We start from the raw sequence: 17330 nt of genomic DNA on the forward strand, positions 1-17330 counted from the left end.
CGTTTTTTAGCCTCTTGGATTTTCTAGCTGTATAGTCATATCTACAGAATTATAATAATTTTGGCTCTTCTGATCTATTTACTGCTTTTAAAAACATTTCTTATAAGTTAGATCCTATAGATTTTAAATAAAAATGGATAAAATTGGCATCTGTATTCCTGATTTTAACAGTAATTCTGTTAGTGTTTCAGCATTTAATATGATTGGTATTTGATTCTGATACTCATCATATTTAGGGTGATTGATTCCTTCAGGAATAACTGTTGAATTCTTTGAAAAAAATTTTTGGTACAGAAACAGTCCTGCATTTTCATATGATAATATAATTAATGATGTTGGTAGATTTCCTAATGTTGTACCATGCTTGTATTCCTGGAATAAGTTAATTTTATTGTGGTGACTTATTATTTTTATGCTGTGCTAGATTTGCTGATATTTAGTTTAGGACGTTTGTATCTATATTCATAAGTGTGGTCAGTATTTTTCTCCATTTGTGCCATCCATGTCAGATTTTGACATTAGAGCTATGTCAGCATTGTATAAAGTGCATTAGGAGATTTTTTATATATGCTCAAGGACAGTTTGAATAACAGAAATATCCATTTCTTTAAAGAACTTTCCTTTATCACAATCTGGGCTGGTGCCTACTTTTAGTAGTTGATAGTTCTGGCATAGGAATAGGTAGGTTAGACCAGTAAAAAAGAATGAAACACCCCAAAGCAGATTAGAATAACACACATTTAATATATAAGAAATTATCAGTTCAAATTGATGGGGAAAGGATGCATCATTATTAAATACGATGTTGGGAGAATTAGCTTTCCATTTGGAAGAAATAATAATAGAGCACTCACTGCTCATGCCATATTCATAAATAAACTTCTAGTGAATTAATAACCAATGTAAAAATTGAAACTATTAAGGCATTTGAAGAAAAAGGGGGAAATATTTTTTATTACTTCTGGGAGACTGTCTTAAGATGATGGGGAGCCTAGAACCATAAGGGAAAATTTGGCAGATCTATTTAGATTAAAGGTAAAAAAAACATTTTAATGCAAAAGACACTGTAAACAAAGTCAGAGGCAAATAGCAGACTGACAATATACTGGGAGATATTATCTGTCACAGTTATAAAAATAGATAGAAGGCTTTTAATAATTGTCTACTTAGTAACACAAAAGAAAGAACTTGGTAGAAATTTTGGGCATTTTATATGCTGTACTACAGAAGAATAAATACAAAAAGCCAATAAATATACGAGTACTATCAGATAGGGAAATATAAATTAAAACAGCCAGATACCAGTTTCTGTTTATTAAGCTCATCAAAATCTAAGCAATTGATAATATTCAGTACTGACCAAAATGGGTATCAGCAAACATGGTTGGTGGGCGTATAAGTTGGCATAGCCTTTTAAAGTTACTTAGAGACATTAAATAGAGATATTTGCCAATATCTCTTAAATCTTTAAATGTATAACACATTTTGGTCCAGAAATTCCAGTTCTAGGTATTTATCCCAGAGAAATAATAGCATGTATACTTTTAGCCCTGTATATATATATGTATTTGTAAATATATTTGGTTATACTTAGGAAAAAGTTGAGAAGGATACGCATCAAATTGTTACTATAACTGTTAGGAGTGGTTTCTTTGGAGGATAAAATTGGATGGTTGTGATTTTAATGACATATATGCATATAGTTGAGCTAGCATTCATATAGTATTAGTGTAACTGCTCATGTAAATAAATGCAGTTAGTAATTGTTTAAAATAAACTGATTTGTTCTAATAGCTAATTTCTTTTATATTTCTATCATTTAAGTATACCTATCCTGGATTTAGAAAAATATTTTATATGCCAGATATAAAGATTGTTATGAGCCAATTAACTTATATATTTTATATACGCTTTGTGAAGAGCATTTTAACAATATCAAAATGACTTCTTCCTATGCAAAAAAAAAAAATGAGCTCTGGTCCCTAGAAGGAATATTTATAGTATATCATTTGGAATTTTAAAGAATTGAATATTTTAAATATACATATATTTAATTTTAGAATTTTATATACATCTGTGACACTTGGAATGTGGTGAACTGTCATTTATGGAAAAGCTGTGCCTTATTTAATATACAGTTTTTTAGTTCCTAGCATAGTAAACAGTATCATAGTTGATTATTTCCCTTGGTTTCACTAATTCATAACTGTTGTAATATTTGGTCATTTGCTTCACCAAACTGTTTAGTCAGTTTTATTTAGTCCTATTTCTGCCAGTTTCTAAAATGATGTGAAATGTTCCCTAATTTAGATTCAAAACAAAGATTTAAATAATTGAAGCTGAGTTTAGTTATTAGATAGTTTTTTCATAAGTTTCCTTTGATAAATACTTTACTTTTATATTGGTTCAGTGATTTTTCTGTTCAGTAATATGGACAGTATTATATTAGTATTTCTCTTCTGAATTTAATGAGAGTGTGTTATTTCAGGGCACTTGAATATCCTTTAGAACAGCTGTGAGCAAACTACAGCCCATGAGCCAAATTCAGCCCACTGCCTGTTTCTGTAAAGAAAGTTTTATTGGAACATAGCCATACTCATCCATGTATGTGTTGTCTATGGCTGGTTTCACACTACAAAGGCAGAGTTGGGTAGTTGTGACAAATACATGGCTCACAGTGCTTAAAATATTTATTCTCTGGCTTTTTACAGAAGTTTGCTAACCTTTGCTTTAGAACATTAAAATAGTGACTACAGATTGCCTTACATACCTGTATCCAGTCTCTCAAAGGATCTTTGGACAATTTCTGTTTATGCTAACAATTCAATTACTCAAACATATTCATTGAGTATCAGTTTTGTGTTAGGCATAGGTCTAGATACTAGAGACACAAAATGGGGAACAATGAACAAGGCACAGAAAGTCTCTGTCCTCATGAAGTAGAGGAGAAAGACAACTAACCATGAAGATTTTCCTCTTAAAATAAGTAGATCTTTTTTCTTTTCTGATTAGACAATTCATGAATTTGTTAACAAAATATGATGCTGATTTAAGTTTCCCCACTACATTGAACCTTGAATAAGTATTATGGCAATGCAGTATCCATTGTTATTGAGACTTGTCTTCTTTATCAGTGAAGTTTGTAGAGGTTGCTCTTTTCAGTTATTTTAGGTACTTAATCTGTATTTAAGGTAACATAAGTTGTATTCCTCACTGTGGATGATAGAGGCTCAGTAAGTATATGTAAAATTCATTGGATAGCTATATGTCAGATTTTCTCTTAGAGAAATTCAATGCCAAAATTTTAAAAAATGTATATGATAACTAACATACATGTGGTACTCTGAGAGTTTATATATCTTACCTCATTTACTCCTCCTAATAACTCCATCAGTTATTATTATAACTCCCTTTTTCTAGATGATGAAACCAAAGTTGAGAGAGGTGAGGTGAAACAGTTAAAGGATGAAGCCTGCCCACATTAGCATCTTGGCCAGGATGACTTCAGGGCTGGAGCTCTTGGCCATGGGGCTGCTTAATACTTTTTGAGATTTGCAAATATGCATTTTCAGATTGGAGATTGGCCTTAATATAAATAGAACTTTAAATTTACGTGCTCTTTTATCCTTTTTCTTTTTTCTTTCCTTCTGTCTTTTTTTTTTGGTGTGGATTATTGACATTTGAAGGTACAGGAGATAATTTTCTTCTTCTTTTTCTTTGTGTTTATGTACTTGTGTGTGATTAAGATAATAATGTAATCCGGGAAAGTGGAAAAGAAGGAATCTGCAAAGACAAAACCCAAGTAAACATCACACAGCAGGGAAGAAAGCGATTAATTTCATCAGGAAGTACAGAAAGTATATCAGCAGAGCAAGACGCAGGAAAAAAGTGCAGAAATGCTGACCAGGAAGAGTCTATCATTTCATCCAAGGTGATTTTTAAAAAATTCATAATTTGATTGTTTATTTTCTTCATCAGGTGTTCTAGTTAGGAATAATCATATGCTGTATATATCAAGGAAAAAGCAAAAATGCTTTTTATATTGAGTTTATCAAGATAAAAACCAGCCCCAGTTTTTCTTTTGTTTGTTTCTGGTTTTTGGCTTACTGAAACTAATCTTTAATATAGCACTTGCAATGTAGAAAACAAAGCTATTTAATTTAGAAATTTTCAGACTGAAAAAAAGGTGGAGAACACTTGGCTTTGGTCATAATTTGGTACCTCCATTTTGAAAATCTGGTTTCTTCTATTGGTCATTCTCAGACTGCCTGTAACTACCTTTTTCTTGATAAGTATGAAGAGAGGAACAACAAATGGGTAGTTCTTAACAGCCTGTTGCAGGATTACTTCTGGACTAACTTGCAGTATTTTTAAATCTTTTCTTTCCTCTTTCAGTTTTTGCTAAGTCACTAGAATGGTTTGGCTGACTGAAGCATTCTTTGGTACTGGATGCTCTAAGAAAATGAGGCCTATTTATTGGATGAATTTAAAAAGAGAGAGAGAAGGGGGAAAAAAAGAGAGAGATGGCCCTCGGACAAAACGATCAGGTATTCTTCCTTTCAGGAGTAGGGTGGCCTTAGCTGACAGTTTTCATGATCCTTGTAGACCTGTGGCTAAGCTTTGTGGGTCCCCATCTATTTAGTCTCACTGAGAGCCATGAGAATAGGATTGGTTTTAGAATAGCATGCACTGGATTGATGGAAATTCCAGCAGCTATCACAGAGAGTCAGACCTTTTATAGTTCTCCCCTCACTCTTGCCTCCTCTCCCATTAGAGAAGATCCTGCTCTTCACTGGAAGATCCTTTCCTCAAGCTAGAGACGTGGGGTGTAATCACTATAGGCTCAACTCCTTTGCTTACTTACGGAGTCAAGTTTAATAAATGAAAACAAAATGTATTCTGACTCATATATTGACTGTAAAGACTTACTAAGATCATCGGTGCAGTTTGGGGTCCGCAGCCATGGATGAGCCACGTGCAAGTTCCTGCACAGCAAGGGAAGGAGAATGCTTTTAGAGAGAGGAAAAGGAAGTTGGGAGGGCTGTAGTAAACAGAGTCCACGGTGTTTCATTGGCTGAGTCCTCGCCGGGAAGGAAGAGGAGTCTTTCCTTTTCATGTTGTGCTCTGCTATCATCACAGGGCATGAGAGCTCTGCCTTCTGGTCTCCCAACTCTATTTAATTGAAGCCTCTGTTTATTAATTTTTTACATTTTCCCCCCTTTGATCAAGATCTTTCTCTGAAAGCACTACTGATCAAGTATCAGGTTTTCTGGTTTCAGTGGCTTTTTGTCCCTTAATGCCAGGAGAGGCCTTTGCTGGGTGTGGTGTCTCACATTGGAGAGAAAGTACAGATTGGAAACCTATTGCAGTCATATTCAAGTATCAAGGAGAGGTAGGAGGAGGAACTTTCAGGCACTTTTAATCTAAAGTCTCTATGTTATCAAGATCATAGAGATTGGAGAGCATCTGAAGTGTTATGTCATCATCAAAGGTTTGGCAGACAATCTTCCAACAGGCCTGGTCTGGATATCTTGGGAAAGCTGTCTCATCAGATGCGGCTTCAATTATGGGAAATCTTTACTTGCAGGTCATCAGATGATGTGCAGGGCCAGTCAGGGTTCGGTGCAGTTTTTAGGTGTGTCGCATGAATCCAAGAGTCCACTCCTTGGAGTTTGGCGGCACAAGGGCTGGTTAGCAGTACCTGATAGGGGCCTTTCCAGTGAGGTTGAAGAGAGTTCTTCTGGAGGTGTTTTTTTCCAATGGACGAAGTATCCAGGTTGCCAGGTGATGTTTAAGGTCATCATCTCCCACAAGTACACTATGAAAAGATTGCTCTACCAAAACATGGTTATTTGTAATAGAAGCAGTTAGGCCTTTGCAATATTGGAGTACCTCTCCTTTTGTCAGTTGTGAGTCAGAAGAAGCAAGAGCCAAGTGCATTGAGCATCCTGTGGCTGTCCTAAAGGGTGAGAGCTTTATGAGTTCCAGAAGGGGTGGATCTGAGATTTAGAAGGACCAATGGTGAGGTATCTGGAGGGCCTTTACAAATTTTGCCAATTGAGTCATAATAATGCCATTAGTGCATTCACCTGAATGAGAATTGAGAGTGGTAAGCGCAGTGGAAGTGTTGTAAAACTGGCTAAATAGCAGATCTGTTGAAGTGCCTGATCAGTAAAATGTGTTCCTTGATCACCATGAAATTTGAGAGGAATTCCCCAGGTAGGGATAGTCTTTTCTAAAAGGACCTTAACCACAGAAGAAGCAGTAGCCTGTCTGCAATGGAGGCCTGTCTGTATGTGAAAGCACATAGACCGTTACTAAAACATATTTATATCCACGAGCCAGAGCAAGTTGTCAGACCTTGAGTGGTCCATTGGACAGTTTAAATTGTTTAGGAGCAGTACCAACAGACTTCTTCGGGTTGTATTTCAGACAGGTGGGACAAGTGAGGTAGATACTTTTGGTGGATTTGTCAATGTTTCCCCATCAGTATTGATTCATGAATGCTATCATTTTGTCGGTAGACCAATGGTTTAATGCTTGTACAGGGGTGATGAGTGGGGATTTTAGAGTCTCCAGTAGGACTGGGTTGTTAGTTAGTCTAAACCAGAGCTTTCTCTTTTTATCAGACCAACAATTTTTGAATTTCTAATCTTGTTTTTCCTTTTCTGAGGCCAGCTGTTGGGCTTCTTTAGCCAGTTTTTCTAAGTTATCATTTGGGGAAATGTTCCTTTGGACCAACAGAATGCTGTTAGCCCCTTTCAGGGCAGCATTCCCTGCAGAAATGTCAGCAAAGTGATTTCCCTTAGCTTCCAGAGAGTCAAGTTTAGAATGCCCCGGAATATTAGTAATAGCTAAAGTGGCAGATAAAAATATTGCATTCCTGAACATAAGAGCCATTTAAAATTTTATTTCCGCTGGAAGTAAGGAAGCCACACTGCTTCCACAGTATTCCAAAATCATGAGCTACTCCTAAAGTGTGTACCATCGGTATAAATATTGGCAGTTTTGCCCTTAGCTAACGTACAAGCCCATTTGAGAGTGTATAATTCAGCCTGTTGGGCCAAAGTAGCCATTGGTAAAGATGCTGCCTCAGCAACATCAAAAGGAGTTGCAAAGCATACCCAGCATAATATTTGCCATTGTTACCTTTTAAATAAGGACATCAGTGAACCATGAGAAGTCGATGTTACTGAGAGATCTTTCCTGTAAATCATCATGAGGAGTCAGGAGGTGATCGGTCAGTGTTAAGCAGTCAAGAGGGACTTCTTCCGTGACAGAGGGGGGAAGAGTAGCAGGGTTAAGGTTATTATAGCATAAAAGAGTTATGCGAGGAGCAGTTAACAAAAGGACTTCATAGGAGGTGAGGCAGCTGGCTGAGAAATATTGAGGGTGATGAGAATTCAGGAGGGCTTCTACTGCATGAACTACAAAAATAGTTAGAGGGGATCCCACAGTTTTCTTGGTGGCCTTAACCCAAAGGGCAGTGGCCATCATGGCTTTAAGGCAAGCAGGGTATCCCTGTGCCACAGGGTCCAGTTACTGGCTATAATGCAGTGTGGGTTGATGGTGGACCCCGTGGTTTTGGGTGAGTACCCCAAGGGCATTCTCTTCCTTTTCATATACAAAAAGGAAAAGAGGGAATTTGATAATTGGGATTCTCAAGGGCAGGCCGGTTCATCAGACTCAACTTTAAGGCCTTAAAGGCTATGTTGTTTGGTTCTTCCCATAAGTTTGAGTCATGGTTGGTATTGTTTAATAAAGCATACAGAGGTTTGGCCATAGAGAGAAATTTGGAATTCTATTTTGGCAGTAACCAACTATCCTGAGAAAACTTTGCAGTTGTCGGTTAGTTTGGAGTTTGGGAAAACTTAGGACATCATGAAGTGTATCTGGATCTACATGTAGCTTTGTCTGATATCAGATGCCCTAAATATCGAACCTGGGTTTGGGCAAAATGCAATTTTCTTTGACGACCTATGTCCCTTTCAGGCTAAAAACTTTGGCAAGTGAGTACTGTCTTCCTGTGAGGATGATTGAGAAGGAGAGCAAAGAAGCAAATCATCCACATATTGCAACAAAGTAGAACCTCTAGGGAACTTTATATAATCCAGATCAGGCTTTAGGATTTGTGAGAAATAAGAAGGACTCTCAGCAAAACCCTGGGACGTTACTGTCCAGGGGAATTGTTTTTCTTCCGAAGTGAGAACAAAAAGGTATTGGCCAGCTTCATCAACTGGAATATTAAAGAATGAACTACATAAATCAGTAACAGTAAAGAATTTACTTCCAGTAAGAATGGATGTTAGTAATGTATGGGGATTAGGAACAACGGGGTGTCAAGGGATAACAGTGTTGTTTACTGCTCAGAGATTCTGGATGAACCTCCACCTTCAGCCGTTAGGTTTTCTTACCAGGCTGGTGTAAGGGATAATGAGACCCTGAGCCTTGTAATGTTCTATTATGGGCTTTATGCCTTTAAGGGCTTCTTTTCTTATGGAATATTAATTAATTCTGGAAGTGGTTTTGAGGGCTCTGTTTGAATCTTGATGGGAGGTGCGCTGTGAATTTTGCCAGTATCAGTTGGAGTTTTTGCCCATAAGGAGGGTGGCAGCTGATTCACTAGGGACAAATGATCAGTGTTTCCAGAATTAGCTCTAGTGCCATCAGAGGCAAAACAAATAAAAAATGTCAAAGGATCATTTAATTCACCTGATTGGTTACTTTGATGACTGTTGTCAAATTCTAGAATTATTTCCCCCTTTTGGGAGAAAGAAATTCCAGCATGATACTTCTTTAAGAAGTCTCAGCTTAATAAATGAATAGGGGCAGAGGAACTAAGGAGAAAAGGGTGTGCATCTCTCAAAGGGCCTAAACAAAAGGGAATGGGTTCAGAGAGAGGAAACTCTTGAGGCTCGTTAGAAATCCCACTATTTGAGCTGTTTTAGGGACTGCTTTATAGTAGTGGGGTTGAGCACTGAGAGTATGGCTCCAGGGTCAGTTAAGACTAGAAGAGATTCATCCCCAATCTGGAGAAATGTTTCTCCAAGTCGATTGAGAGGGAGGATTGGGAAGAGCCCCTGCAGTTTATCAGGGTCCTGTCATTGAGAATTGGGCAGATGTTGGAAAGGCTGGTTAGAGGGCTGAAGGCCTGAAGTACTTACACTTGTAAAAGTCTCTTTCCAATGTCCTGGCTCTTCACAATAATAGCAGAAACTAGGAGGGTTTTGGTTTTGTTTAGGAGTCTTTTAGTTGCTGGATTTGAAGATTAAGAATTTTAGTAGTCTTTTTTGGGGGGGGGGGCACGGTTACCCACCTAGAGTTTGAGTGGGCTGGTTTGCCACGTTAGCTAAATCTGGAGTGGACATCGTTTTCCGTTCTATCCTGGTCCTTTTTACTAGAAAGGAAAGGACCCAGTTCAGCCCATTAATAAACATAGAGTTAACAGATACCCAGGTGGAATCTACATCTGAAAGAAGACCAGAATTTTCTTTTAAAACAATCTGAAGTTGATTGTAATAGTCATGAACAGGATTATCAGATTTTTGTGTGCAAGCCTGAATTTTGTTCCAATCAACAGGCTTTGGAAAAGCCGTAGGAATTACCTGATGAAGTCGCCTCATGATTGCTTAAGTGTGATCATATAATAAGTTACTGGGCTGGTCTCCCAGTTGTAATGCTAGAGACCTTTCAAGATTTTCCCAATTAGCAGTTGTTATCCAGTGCTGGGCCTGGCCTTCACTGACAAATATATGAACTAGGTGATGTAAGTCAGAGAAACCAGGTTGTCAAGTTTGAATGACTATATTAAATTCCTCAGTAAATCTATGAGGATCTTCTGTTACTTTTGGAAAATCTTTGACTATTCCTCACAGTTCAGCTTTAGTTCAGGGAATATAAGAAATTAAGGGTTTAGCCTCTGGCTCCTCAGAAGGCTTAATTTTAAAGCAACAGGTTCTTGGCAATTTCAAAGGAAGAGGGAGTAGGGAGAGTTTCAGAGAAAAGGGGAAGTTTAGCAAGAGAGTTAGTATGGGGGCACTGAGGGTACAGAGGAGGTGTAGACAGTATAAAAGGAAGGAGGAAGTTTGTGCCAGAGGCAGAGTCTGACCGTAGGAGCTGACGGAGAAAGACAAGATGGCACCTGAGGTGGAGCCTGAGATGAAGCAGCTAAGGAAGAAGAGCCTGAAGCTTCAGAAGCTATTTTGTTTTTCTTTAATCATTTGCCTCAGTTACTCTTAAAATCTTATTTTGCAGAGAGGCCATTTTAGACTTCTGATAGCATTGGGAAGCCTCAAAATTTCAGATCAAAATAGTCATTCCATTCAGTTCTGGAAGTTTTTGAGCTATTGTAATCCAGCTTGGTTTTAAGAAAATTAATTTGGGGATTTCAAAAGTTTCCCATAATGGCCGTTTATATTCTAAATTGCCTTTGGTCAGGTTGGTCCATTTAGTTAGAAATGCCTGTGAGGAAGGACTGTGGTTTTTAAACACAAAATCAGCTGAAGTACCTGTTGTGGGGGTGGGTTGCCCTCAAAATATTTAGATAACTGGGATCCCAATTCTCAGAGGTTTTTCTCTATAATAAAAGAACAATTTTCAAACAGCTTAAACAACTTACAGCTTAAACAGCTCAATTCAAACAGCTCGCAACTCAAAGAGCTCGCAGGTCTAATACCAGCCAGTTCTAAGGAAACAGTTTGGTCCTGGAGAAGCCAGGCCAGAGGCTTCTCAGCCAGCTTCAGTTAAAACAATCTGATCTCAAAATCAGACCAAAGTGCCAAATGAGTACCCTCATGCAGAACAAGGCCTTAACCTGGAAGACAGAATCTTAAAATAGATTCCAGATAAAGCCTGGAGAGCTTCAAATGCAAAGAGGATATGAGCTCGGATCCTGGAGAAACATGTACCTTCAAACTCCACGGTCTGCGAGAAAAATCAGTGAGCACAGTGGACTCAATTGTGGGGACTGCACCTGTTTGCTCACCAGCCCTGGAGCTTTTGGGGGTCTTCTCTGATCCCCGTACAGGCCACCAGAATGTTGACCTAAAACAAATGGACTTCCAGATATTTCTTCAGCAGAAATGGTTTTATTTGTGATCAGCAATTCGAGGTCTATAACCATGGCAAGCCATGTGCTGCAAGTTCTCCCTTTACAAGGGAAGGAGAGCTCTTTTATAGAGAGGAAAAGTAGGTTGGCGGACTATAGTAAACTAAGAGTCCATGGCTTTTTATTGGCTGAATCATTGCCAGGAAAGAAGAGGAGTCTTCTTTCTGTTGGGCTTTGCTCTCATCACAGGGCATGAGAGCTCTGTCTTCTGGTATCCTGACTCTATTTAATTGAGGTTTCTTTTTATTGATTTTTTGCAATACCAATATAACTGCCCTTTTTTTTTTTTCCAAGAAGAGAAATTTTTTTTCAGAGGAAAATCTGTACTATACATGTATTCCTGTTTATACCAACCCATAAAGTTTGATAGTCACAAGTGAACCTTTAAGAAAGGTCAGACCTTTTCTGCCAACTGTAAGGACTGCAATCAAGGTTATTCAGAAAGAAAACATTTTAAGTTATCAGGAATATCAAAAGATCTAGATGTTCAATAAAATCTTTGAAACATTACCAAAAATAGGTTGTTTATTCCTGAAAGCTGGTAGGGAGGTGATATTTTAAGAGTATCTTCATTTGTCTTGAGTACACTAGATTCTTGGCTTGGCTGACCAAAATAACACAGAGAGGTGAAGAGTGTAACTCTTATTTACATAGCTATCTCTTAAGTAAGACTGTATCCCCCAGAGCTCCTTAGTGCTTGTTTACTGCATCAAAGAATCCTATATCCTTTGCTCCTGATCGGCCATTTAGGTTGTACCATTTATAGCATGTCTCTGATCAGTCCCACAGAAACACCTTTTCATTCATGCAATCATTCATTCATTTAACAAGTGTTCATTAAGCAAATAGTAGTAATATGGTGGCATTAAATAATGCTATTAACAACAACAACTGAAAAAACACCCACAGTCATTTATTGAGCCCTTTTTATTGGCTAGACCCAGTACTAAGATATACTTATGTCATTTAATTTTTAGAAAATCCTGTAAAGTTGGTTGATAATATCCCTGGTTTACAGACCAGGGGAGTCTGAAAGTTTAAATCAACTTGTTCAAGGTCAAAGGTTAGGAAATAGCAAAGCTGATATTCAAAATCTGAATCTTTTATTTCAAAGACCATTCCAATAATCATTACACTAAAGCAGTCTTTCTGTTATATGTAAGGCAGTATGCCCGAGTATGGGATTAAATGAATAAAGATGAATAAGATATAGTTGATAAGAAGCAAATAGTCTTACGGGGGACATGATTCAAATCCTAAAATAAAGCGACAACACATTGATTTTTATGGGAACCTTGAGGAGGACTACATAAGCCAGCTCTTCAGAGGAGAGATTGGAAGAGAATAAGATAAAAATGGGGGATAAGGGCATTGACAGTGTCATGAAATGAAGAGAATCTGACCCAAGGCATTGACATTAAGGATGATACAAAGGCATTGGATTAGAGAAATATTTAAGAAACAAACTTCAGCACTTGTTGCTTAGATCTGGGGAAAGTGAAGGAAAGAAGAAATGAAAGATAGACTTCCAAGGTTCTGGTTAGAACGAATAGATAAATTATGTTGGCCAAAACTATGGCCAGAATACAGAATACAGAGGGAGGATTTCAATTTTGACATTTTGAGTTTGAGGTGCATAGGATATTGAGGAAGAAATGTCTAGCTAGTGGTTGAATATATGAGTCTGAAGCTCAAGAGTGAGGCTGGGGCTGGAGTTTAGGATTTTTTAGTCCTTAGCATGTGGGTGCTAATGGGATTGATGCAGGAGTTTTAAGGCAATTTATTAGCACAGACATTCTTTCCAAGGGCAGCTTGGAAACAACAAATTACTTCATTGAACTTGTATCGAGGAAAGTTCTTTATCCTGTCCCTTGTAGTGTATTAAAACTTCAGATGGGGAATTCCCTGGCCGTCCAGTGGTTAAGACTCTGTGCTTTCATTGCCATGGGCCCTGGTTCAGTCCCTGGTTGGGGAGCTAAGATCCTACAGGCTGCATGGCGGGGCCAAAAAAACCCACAACTTCAGATGGTTGAGGGACGAGGGAGGGCTTATTGGGCAAGTTAACAGGCTACTTTAATAGCCTTAATATGGTACATTTTAGCCACCTTCAAGCACCAGGGTCACCTTCCATTAGCTCCATGCTCCCCGATCCCTGAGGTCTCTAGCATGTATTTTTACAAAGTGTAGGAGATCTGCCTCTTCTGTCATGAATCTGTAGCCTCCCACACTTCATTCTTCACATTTTCATCTCATCTAGGACATAAGCCATGTGGGTGCCATAAAATGTGGAGCTCTCTGCCTTCCCCTACTTCTTCCAAGTACAGAGCACCCTCCATCTTTCCTCATCTCTCATTTGCCAGTTCAGTGACTTGCTCTGGCTCATGAGTTTTATAATTGGCACAGTACGAATTTATGTCTCAGCAAACTTACAAATTACTGCATGTAATAGATTTTTGAGACCGTTTATGAATAATTGAAACCACAAATGTTAAATTCTTGAATGCCAAGGGCCTACTGAATATCAATATTTCATGGAGTTCCATAAAGAACATTATGAATTCCAGTTTTTATGCCTCTTAAAATATTTGAGAACCCCTGATCCATAGTGTTGATATCTGTGACTTTATTACTCCTTTCTCTTTTGGAATAAATTAACGTGTTCAACATATTCCTCGTGAAGATATTAAAAAAACAAATCCTTCTTTACATTTCATGGAGGTAGAGGGAGTTGAAATATGATGCTTTACATTTCATATCTTTTATTTCATTTCTTTGGTTTGCTTTTCATTTTTTAAGTGGTAATATAGTAGATGCTTATTGTCAAAAATTAGACTATTCAGACGCATGTGCAGTAGAATGAAAATCTTGATTTGCCTCATCCATCAGTCTTATTGCCTACTGGTATTTTGGTTTGCATCCTTCTAAATCTTTTCATTTGGATTTACACAAGTAAGTACTCACATAGATATATAGGGAATTTTTTTTTACAAGCTAGATGGAATCATAGTATATATATATTGTTTAATTTTAAAAATCCTTAGATATATATAGATCTACCTCATTCTTCTCAACCTCTGCACAGTGTTTCATAGTAAGAATGTATTCTACTTTATTTAGCCATTTCCCTAGTTGTGTCGGGTTTTTTTCCCCTATACTAAATGTGACAGGACGTTGAATGGGATATTTTTCCCTATTGTCAACAAAACTGTTGCTGAGGCCCAACACTGAGGACAGAAGTACTGTTAAGTAGCTCATGTTTGAAAGGAGCCCCCCAGCAGTGAGAGCTAGACTTTCCCTGTGGGGCTTATTGGAAGGGGTGAGAAGTATTCACTGTCCCACCCCCAGGCTTTATACAAAGAGAACTGAGAGACAAGGAGGTTTTAAGATCTGGGAGAGGGCTGTGTTTGGGGGAAGAAGTTATTTTCTCCCTTTCTAGAATCAAGAGAAGAGATGTGCTCTAAGAGAATTTATTGTGGCATTTTGAGACGCCAACAGGAAAAAGAGACTGACATTTTATTGGACCTGGTTAGCCAGTGGATTTGCTGACTTACCCCATTACTGTCTGAACAGAAAAAAAGAAAATTGGTGAGCGATGACCCAGTGGGGGGGCTGCCAAGTGGGGAGGTGGGTCAGAATTGCTCTGTTACCCCACCCCCGCCAGGTCCAGATCCTGGCATGTGTTAGTTGGTCCTGTAGCAGAGGGAGATGAGATTGGGGTGTACTTGAGCAGCTTCGGAGGAAAGAGTGTATATGTTAGCGGGATGTGGCATGAAAGCCACCAGCTGAAGGCCAGCTCCAAGAGGTGGTCACGTGATTGGTTATCTATTACCTGCTATACGAGAGCCATGATTAGATCTAGATTCTTTTTGCAAGGTCTTTAGTCAGTTTGGATAACATTTTAAAGTTGGCATACTGTGTTTCTTAGAAAAGAAAAACCTATCAAAACACCTAAGTAATTAGTCTAAAAAAAAGTCATGCTGATACCTTCTCAAGAAATTTGAGCTGTTAGATATCACATAACATTAAAACCAGCTTTTTCTGGAAGACAGCCAGCATACATGAGTTCTTAGTTATACATGGGAGTGAACATTCACGTGTATCTAGTACGTGGTCATCACATCCTTACCAGGAGGACTGAGGTTTATCTGAGCAATGTTTTCACTCCACAGGAAGTATAAGTAATTAAAAGGTCATTTTTAATAGGATAAGACTAGGCTTACTCTTTGTACTTACTGGTGGTAAGTGCACATTAAAAAAGGTCCTGTACCGCTAATGAGAATATTTACTTGATTTAAGATGCCTTTAATTGGTTAAACTGAAACTGTTATTCCTACCACTTCAAAGGAATCATTTATTTTCTAAGTTGCTCATAACTTAATGCAAATTTTTCTGTGAAGGAGGAGCAATTTCATCATTCAGCTGTAGGAAGAAAAATCATGATTATATTTAGAGGGTAGAAATAAAGTATTACAGTAATTTATAAGAAATTATAAGAACAGGGCATAAGAGTGTGACACATTCTTTTGTTTTTTTTTTTTTAAGACACCAATTGTACTTGAACATTTGTTGCTTTTTAAAAAAATAATTAATTAATTAATTAATTAATTAATTAATTTTTGGCTGTGTTGGGTCTTCGTTTGTGTGCGAGGGCTTTCTCTAGTTGCGGCAAGTGGGGGCCACTCTTCATCGCGGTGCACGGGCCTCTCACTCTCGCGGCCTCTCTTGTTGTGGAGCACAGGCTCCAGACGTGCAGGCTCAGTAGTTGTGACTCATGGGCCTAGTTGCTCCACGGCATGTGGGATCTTCCCAGACCAGGGCTCGAACCCGTGTCCCCTGCATTGGCAGGCAGATTCTCAACCACTGCGCCACCAGGGAAGCCCTGGTGACACATTCTTGAACAGGAAATTTAAGAGCCTAGTAGGTTTTTTGGGAAAGATTATATTCAAATGAAAGCAACTGTTGCGTTCTCTTATGTTTCATTTGTATTTTTCTGGTTATTTTTCACTGAATGTTTGACATGATTGTAAAGGTTTGATACAGCTATAAATTCCTTTTCTAATAACAGTAGACTATTTCAAAGTTATTAAATTAGAGACAGAGATAATGGTATTTTTAATAACTTTAAAATGTGAATCTTAACGTTTTAAAATATACATATTGCATGAACCTTGTAGTTTCACACTTTTATGCTTAAATTTACATATTTCTTTTGAAACATGCTTTCTTATTTATTATTTACTTTCTGATTTGTGTTATAGGAAATGTCACAGTCATTTTCTGCAATCACGTTAGATAACACAGAGGTAAATAACATGATGACTAATGCACAGAGAAATGAAATCCCAGTAGAGGAACTTGGTAAGGTTCCTGAACATAAAATCACCACTAAGGGAACAGCAAATAAAGACAGCAAGGCGAGGAGTTGTTCTGAGAGTTGTTTGAGTGCCCAAGGCAAGTCCTTCCATGACGAGCCTCAAAGATCTCATCCTGAGTCTGGCTCTGATCCCTCCGATCCTGAAACTTTGCATGCCAAGGCAGCTGGTTCAGTTCCACAGGGTTCTGAAGAAAACAAGGTCAAGAGGACATCCTGCATGTATGGGGCAAACTGCTACAGGTATGAAGTGAAATTACAGCTAGCATATAATTCCATTACTTCAACAGCATAATAGCTATGTAGATACATGCTATAGTGTGTTAAAAGCCTAATAAAACCCATTGGCCTAAAGGTTAGGAGCTTTATCATGTTTCTCCTGGTTTGCACTTTCTCAGTATACATTCTGGCAAATCCTGCTAGGGGCTTTTAAAATATTGTGGGGGATTAAATGTTTCATTGTAGATATACTGATTAATACAGGGATCTGACCTGGGGAATCCAGACTTGAAAACAGAATCACTCAGGTCGAAATACCTGCTTATGTAATGTCTTATTTAGATGTTGGAAAGATGGCTTCATAAAGAGTTGCTGTGTACAGTATAACTCTCAAGAGAATTCTAAGTTGTGTTTAAGCATCTTATATTTGTGCATTTTCCTTTATATTTTTCTAATGGTGCTTTTGAGTCACTGTGATGCCTTCTAAAACAACTGAATATATATTTTCTGGACTGATTGGTTACTCCTATACTTACTTCATTTGATAACACTGTACCATATTTTCTAATTTCATGCTTTGTGAATTAGTTTTAGGCTATAGTTTCTCTCTGTTTATTCTAGCATGTTTATAAT

At 37.9% G+C, this 17330-nt stretch overlaps 1 protein-coding gene across 2 annotated transcripts in view; it reads left to right on the top strand.

Annotated features, from left to right (window-relative positions):
• APLF (aprataxin and PNKP like factor) overlaps window positions 1-17330 on the top strand; it is a 92812-nt gene that overhangs the window by 47379 nt on the left and 28103 nt on the right. For both annotated transcript variants that reach the window (XM_068564899.1, XM_068564898.1), the window contains exons 6-7: window positions 3747-3931; window positions 16366-16721. In XM_068564899.1, the coding sequence (XP_068421000.1) occupies window positions 3747-3931; window positions 16366-16721 (541 nt within the window). The remainder of the gene's footprint in view (window positions 1-3746; window positions 3932-16365; window positions 16722-17330) is intronic.

The sequence above is a fragment of the Eschrichtius robustus genome, chromosome 15 (genome assembly GCF_028021215.1).
Source record: "Eschrichtius robustus isolate mEscRob2 chromosome 15, mEscRob2.pri, whole genome shotgun sequence".
NCBI classification, from domain to species: domain Eukaryota; kingdom Metazoa; phylum Chordata; class Mammalia; order Artiodactyla; family Eschrichtiidae; genus Eschrichtius; species Eschrichtius robustus.